Source organism: Carassius carassius, chromosome 2 (genome assembly GCF_963082965.1).
Source record: "Carassius carassius chromosome 2, fCarCar2.1, whole genome shotgun sequence".
Classification (NCBI taxonomy): Eukaryota; Metazoa; Chordata; class Actinopteri; order Cypriniformes; family Cyprinidae; genus Carassius; species Carassius carassius.
The window spans coordinates 32,749,426-32,756,730 of NC_081756.1; the positions used below are offsets into that span (position 1 = coordinate 32,749,426).

Consider the following 7,305-nt stretch of genomic DNA (forward strand, 5'->3'; position numbering starts at 1 on the left):
ACAACATCCAACACATGCTGAGTATCATCTGCTCTCACCTTCTAACACACAGTGGACAGTGAAAAAAAAAATATTCTATGGTATTAATGTACATTTAATATGGAATTGTTGATGTTTTGTGTTCTTACCACAACCTTAATCCCATCTTTCATTCTTCTAATTTTAATCTGTAGTAATTTTGCATCATTTCTCTTTTCTCAAAATAGCAAACAAACCATACACATTAATTTAAAAGTTTACGATGAAATCACTTAGTTTTTCTACGTGGAATATTCAAGGTCTAAACTCCTCAGTCTTTGGCCTAAAAAGTAGACATTCTGATTTTATGAAAGAACTACAAGACCTAGATGTCATCAACTTACAGGAAACCTGGTGTAGAGGAGATGCGTTCACTAGCTGTCCCTCAGGATACAGAGAGATAATATTACCATCCGTCAAACTCTCATCAGTCACACAAGGGAGAGACTCGGGAGGGATGATAATATGGATTAAATCTGAACTGCCCATAGAACTAATAAAAAAAGAACAACATCACTTGTGGCTAAAAATACAAAAAGGAATGATATCAGCATCTAAGTTTTCCTTTGTGCAGTTTACATTCCACCCCTCGAGTCTCCGTATTTCCAAGAGGAAACTTTCCAGAACATAGAGAGAGAAATCAGCCATTTCCAGGCCCAGGGAAATGTGCTGCTTATGGGCGATCTAAACGCCAGAACAGGAGCAGAATTAGATTTCATCGAATCGCACGGTAGCAGATTCATCACAGGCAATAACCACTTATACCCTTCTCACCCCAGCAGACAAAACTGTGATGAAACCGTGAACGCTCACGGACGGCAGCTGCTGCAGCTCTGCCGAGGACTGGCTCTGTACATCGTCAACGGGACACTGCGAGGGGACTCGCTCGGCCGATACACCTACAGCTCAGCTCTGGGGAACAGCACTGTAGACTATACCATCACAGATCTCGACCTTTCCTCTCTGAGAGCATTCACAGTCAAACCCCTGAAACCTTTCTCAGACCACAGCCAAATCATCCTCTATATAAAGCAATCTGAAACATCACCCGAACCAATTAGGACCCCATATCAAATGAGCAAAATAATGTCTTTCAAATGGACAGAAACCAGTGCCAGTAATTACAGCACTGCCGTCGAATCTTCAGAAATACAGTCCCTCATACATTCATTCCAAATACAGGAATACCATAAAAACCAATTCGGCATCAATCAGGAAGTACAAGACCTAAACAACATATTCTACAAAACAGCACAAAAAAGTAATTTAGCGATTGTTAAACCAAAGAAAAAATATTTAGATACTGACAAATGGTTTGATTTGGACTGTAAGGCTCTGAGAAAAAACCTCAGAAACTTATCAAATCAAAAACACAGACAACCAGATAATCCGGACCTCCGCCTTCTTTACTGTGAGGCACTAAAACAGTATAAAGCCACACTCCGGCGGAAAAAAGCACAGTTTTGGCAAAGCCAGTTTGAAGAAATTGAAAAATCTATAAACTCACACAAGTTTTGGGATAAATGGAAATTGCTATACAAACCAAATCAAGAAGTTCTGGCAATCCACGATAGGGAGAAGTGGAAAAACCACTTCCAGGAATTATACACCCCAACTGAAATTCAAAATTCTAATCAAAATGAAATAATTAATAAACTAGACAATTTGGAAAGATCAATTAAAACAAACCAAAACCCTTTAGATTTCCCCATAACAATGAAAGAATTGGAAGAAAAATTAGGAGTCCTTGAGTCCAAGAAAGCCTGTGGTGTAGACAGCATCCTGAACGAGATGCTGAAACACACAGACCAAAGCTTCAGACTGGCCATGCTCAAACTGTTCAATGATGTTCTGTGTGTAGGGTTCTTCCCTGAGATCTGGAACAAGGGCCTCATCCACAAGAGCGGAGACAAACTAGACCCCAACAACTACCGAGGCATCTGTGTGAACAGTAACCTGGGGAAGGTTCTCTGCAGCATCTTAAACACCAGACTTTTACACTTCCTTATGAAGCACAATGCCTTGAGTAAATCCCAAATTGGCTTTCTTTCAAAATGTCGCACATCCGATCACATTTTTACATTACAAACACTAATTGACACATATGTAAATCAAAACAAAGAACAAATCTTTGCTTGTTTCGTTGATTTCAAGAAAGCATTTGATTCAATCTGGCACGAAGGATTATACCTAAAGCTTATCGACAGTGGAGTAGGGGGGAAATTCTATGATTTGATCAAATCGATGTACACAGCCAGCCAATGCGCTGTCAAAATTGGAAACCAAAGAACCGAATTTTTCCTCCAGGGGCGCGGAGTGAGACTGGGATGCAGTTTAAGCCCCACCCTCTTCAACATTTACATCAACCATTTGGCCAATATGTTAGTACATGCTCCCTTTCAAGGTCTCACTCTCCACGACACAGAGATCAAGTGTCTACTCTACGCAGACGACCTGGTCCTCCTGTCGTCCACTAAAGAGGGGCTTCAGGACAGCCTGGATCTGCTGGAGGATTACTGTCAGTCATGGGCCCTGACCGTCAACCTCCAGAAGACTAGAGTCATGATGTTCCAGAAACACTCCAGATCTCAGGGACCAACACACACATTTACACTCTCACACAGAACCATTGAGAGCACAAAAGCATACACCTACCTCGGCCTGAAAATAACTCCAACTGGTAACTTTACTTTGGCTGTGAATGAACTCAAAGAGAAAGCTCAGAGGGCTTTCTATGCCATAAAATGATCAATCAAAATTGACATCCCAATCCAAATTTGGCTCAAACTTTTCAAATCAATAATTGAACCAATTATTTTATATGGCAGTGAAGTGTGGGGTCCTTCTATAAAATTAGATTTTTTAAATTGGGAAAAACATCTGATTGAAACTCTACAGTTAGATTTCTGTAAAAGAATACTCAAAGTCCAAAGAAAAACACCAAACAACGGATGCAGGGCAGAATTGGGCCAATACCCTCTCCTCCTAAACATCCAAAAAAGAGCCATTAAATTCTGGAAACACCTGAAAACAAGCGATCCCAACATGTACCATTATAAAGCCCTCAAACACCAAGAGCTGAGCGTAACGAGGAGTCCCCTGTGCCAGCTGGTTCTGAGACTGACTTAGCTCTCTCCTGCAGAGATCAGCTCGCCTCAGCACACACACACACTCACACACATTCGGCCTTCACAAATTATCAACACAGAACAAGACAAGTACATCACCCATTGGACAAACACCATTCAAAATCAACACAAACTGGAATGTTATTCGGCACTAAATCGAAAGTACACTGTTGCGAGCTACCTGAGCACAGTGAATGATGTGAAGCTCAGGAAAACCCTGACGATGTACAGACTCAACGAGCACAGCCTGGCCATCGAGACGGGCCGGCGCAGACAGACCTGGCTCTCCCGGGAGGACAGACTCTGCTCGCACTGCATTCTGGGAGTGCCGGAGACCGAGCTGCACTTCCTCACAGAATGCCCGAAATACGAACACATCAGAGACCAATATTACCCCAAAATGAATAAGATATTTCCCCAATTTAACACCTGTAATCAAACCCAAAAACTTAGATTCATCCTTGGCGAAGAAGCCAAATGCTCCAATTTAGCAGCAAGATTTGTAGCATCTCTCCACATCCTGAGGGACGAGCAGAGCAGCAAACACCCAGTGAACACACACACACTCACAGCCTAACACACCCAATCACACACACACACACACACTCACAGCCTAACACACCCAATCACACACACACACTCACAGCCTAACACACCCAATCACACACACACACACACACACACACACACACACACACACACACACACACACACACACATACTCACAGCCTAACACACCCAATCACACACACACACACTCACAGCCTAACACCCCATCAGACCTACACACCTGTATATAATGTTAAAATCCCAAGTTCAGTGTTAGTTTATTTTAGTTTTTGTGTGTTTTATGTCCATGATTTCGGCATTATAATCCTTTTTTATTTTATTTATTAATCTTATAATATTATGTTTTATTTTATTTTATTTAACTATTATTATAATTTCAGTGTACTTAATGTTCAAAATCAACTTCTATGTTGTTTTTTGATGCTTCGGCAATACAAAATGTATTTTTTTGTCATGCCAATAAAGCTTTCTGAATTGAATTGAATTGAGTGAGAGAGAGAGAGAGAGTGAGTGAGAGAGAGAGTGAGAGAGAGAGAGTGAGAGTAAGAGTGAGAGTGAGAGAGAGTGAGAGAGAGAGAGAGAGAGAGAGAGAGAGAGAGTAAGAGTGAGAGTGAGAGAGTGAGTGAGAGAGAGAGAGTAAGAGTGAGAGTGAGAGAGTGAGTGAGAGTGAGAGTGAAAGAGATAGAGAGGGAGAGAGAGAGAGAGAGAGAGAGAGAGTGAGAGAGAGTGAGAGTGAAAGAGAGAGAGAGAGAGAGAGAGAGAGAGAGAGAGTGGAGCTTCGGAGTGACAGACAGTAGAGCATGTATACCATTAAATGCATAGGTCATTTAAAAATGAATATCTATATTAACTATATATTATGTTAGGCCTGCATTTGATACATATAACTTTGTATGCACAGAGCTTGTAAGATGACTTTGTTGAATTCTTCTTCTTAAGTATTTATATACTAATAGCATGAGCTTTAGCTGAGTGAGTGTTTTTGATTTCATATTTGCAGGTGTCTGCTGAGCTGCAGCAGGAGGTGCTCATGAGCCTCATTCAGACGGACCCTGATGTCATTGACTATCTGCTGCGGAGGAAGCTCAGGTCAGGTTTTCACTGAAAAGTGTGACACTCAGGTTCCAGGGATTAAAAAACCCATTCATTTTCTCCAAAGGCAAAGGATTCTGATTTTTTGGCAGTATCACAGCAGACCATGAACGTATATTTTCACTGTTGTTTGCTTTTGGGATCTGATATATATAGTCAAGACGGCTAAAAAAGTGGACAGGCACAGCTGCACTCTATAATGTAGTAGTTAAATTTGAGGAATTTTAGATACTCTATTCAAAGGACAGAACCCAGACACTTTAAAAGGGGTTATGTTTACATGGTTAATGGGTTAATTATCCTTAATTAAAGGCTGCCATTTTAATCTCATGTTTAATGTGTTTAAGGGAAGTCGTGAAGGGAAGTCGTGGCCTAATGGTTAGAGAGTCGGACTCCCAATTGAAAGGTTGTGAGTTCGAGTCCCGGGCTGGCAGGAATTGTAGGTGGGGGGAGTGCATGTACAGTTCTCTCTCCACCTTCAATACCACCACTTAGGTGCCCTTGAGCAAGGCATCGAACCCCCAACTGCTCCCCGGGCGCCGCAGCATAAATGGCTGCCCACTGCTCCGGGTGTGTGCTCACAGTGTGCTCACAGAGCACAAATTCTGAGTATGGGTCACCATACTTGGCTGAATGTCACTTTCACTTCACTTTAATTACAGAGGTGAAACCACAATAATTGCCACTGTGCAAACTCTAATATACACATCTCTCCATTGTGACAGCAGTAGTAGCAGCCTGAAGATAGAGACGGACTCCGGTGGAAGGAGGGACACACAGGCATCTCTGGACTCTGTGGGTCAGTCCAGTGATGACCTCTCATCCCTGGAGCCGCTGTGTCCTCTTTACCCAGAGACATCTGCGATCGGAAGTCTGAGCAGTGAGGTCTTCCTCAATGTGCTTCATCTTAACACCAACAGGAAACGTGAGTAGTACAACGTTCTTCACGATGATACAGCAGTTAGACTAGTAATAATATCTACTACCTCTTTTTAAGATAAAAAGGTTATAAATGTTATGTAATTATGAAATTACAATCTTCTCTAAAATCAATTCAAAAGTTTGAGATCGATTAGGTATGTTTTATGCTTTTATGCTCACTGAGGCTGCATTTCTTTGAAGGAAAATAGTGCGATAACAGTGATACTGTGAAACATTGCCAATGTTGAAAGACAGCTCTGTTGCTTAATATTTTAATAGAACTTTGAATAGAAAGTTAAAAAGAACACCATTTATTTTGTTTATTTTAATCTTGTGTTACATTATAAATGTCTTTACTGACACTTTTAATGATCAGTTTAATGCGTACTAATAAAAGTGTTGATTTCTTAAAATCTTACCAACATTTTTAACTGTAGTGTACTTTTCTATGTGTAAATAAGAGCAACCTAATATTATATGTATATTCTGTGTGTGTGTGGTTGTCTACAAAAGGTTCCTCTGAGGTCTCACCCAAGTCCATTGGTAAAATGAGGCAGTTTCATTCCCACCACAACCTTCTGAGTCTGTCCCAGTCCTCCTCTAATGCTCAGGGTGAAGAGAGAAAGCTCCAGGAGCAGAGGAAAGGCAGTTCAAGGCACACGTTCTCAGAGGAGCGCCTTCATTTCGGTCTGGGACAGAAGGACAGCGGTTCTCAACCACAGAGTCCGAGAGAGAAAGGCATCTGGGTACGACAAAACTCCAACGCCTCATCCACGACGTCAGACGACAGCAAACCACCAAGCAACTTCTGGGACTTTTTCACTGGCAAGGTGTCAGGCTCAGAGACTATAGTTTGACCCCTAAGTGAACAGATGTAGTTTGGGGATTGAGTATGGAACCCTAAAAGTGTAGAGAGAGATCTGCCGGTAGATACACACACAGAAATAATGTATCTGCAGACGCTAGACTGTTCATATAAAATAATCTAATCCTCTAGAACAAGATGGGTTTTCAGAATACATCAAAAAATCATTATAAACCTGTCAGAATAGTGTATATAATCAAGAAATAGACCTCTGATTATAGAATGTAAATATAGCACAGGCTGTTATAAACCTCTCTATATAGAAAGCAGCTTTTATATTCATGAATCCTCAACATGTACTCAGTGGGCACTGAAAATACATTTCAAAGGCTGAAATCTCTTATAATATTTGTTTACATTAACATGGAAGCTTTCTGAAGTTCACTTCTGGCTATTAGTTTTATAATTTTTCTGATGTACTGGCAGCTGATTGAGGCTTGGTCTTTTCCATTACAGAAACTTTTACATATAGTGATATCTTTTTTAAATAAAGTGTATATAGTACATTTTGGTAGCTCTGGGTTCTTCTGATCTGAACTAAATGAATTTGTACCGTTAAATGTTATACATGTTGCTTTTCAGATACCTGTTGTCAGGAGAAGCCCTTCGCTGCAAAACTTCTTCAATGACTATTCACAGTCTGAGAATAATTAGAAGAAACGGAAGATGTTTTTGGAAGAATAAGACATTTTTTGATCACTTTGGAGAACA

At 40.8% G+C, this 7,305-nt stretch overlaps 1 protein-coding gene across 3 annotated transcripts in view; it reads left to right on the top strand.

Annotated features, from left to right (window-relative positions):
- LOC132108997 (rho GTPase-activating protein 6-like) overlaps nucleotides 1–7,100 on the top strand; it is a 43,927-nt gene extending 36,827 nt beyond the window's left edge. For 2 of the 3 annotated variants that reach the window (XM_059515283.1, XM_059515284.1), the window contains exons 10-12: nucleotides 4,717–4,805; nucleotides 5,537–5,733; nucleotides 6,243–7,100. In XM_059515283.1, the coding sequence (XP_059371266.1) occupies nucleotides 4,717–4,805; nucleotides 5,537–5,733; nucleotides 6,243–6,586 (630 nt within the window). In that variant the 3' untranslated portion in view covers nucleotides 6,587–7,100. Of the gene's footprint in view, nucleotides 1–4,716; nucleotides 5,163–5,472; nucleotides 5,734–6,242 lie in introns of those variants that run through there. The other variant, XR_009424478.1, reaches the window with a different exon arrangement.
- Nucleotides 7,101–7,305: the final 205 nt, after the last annotated feature.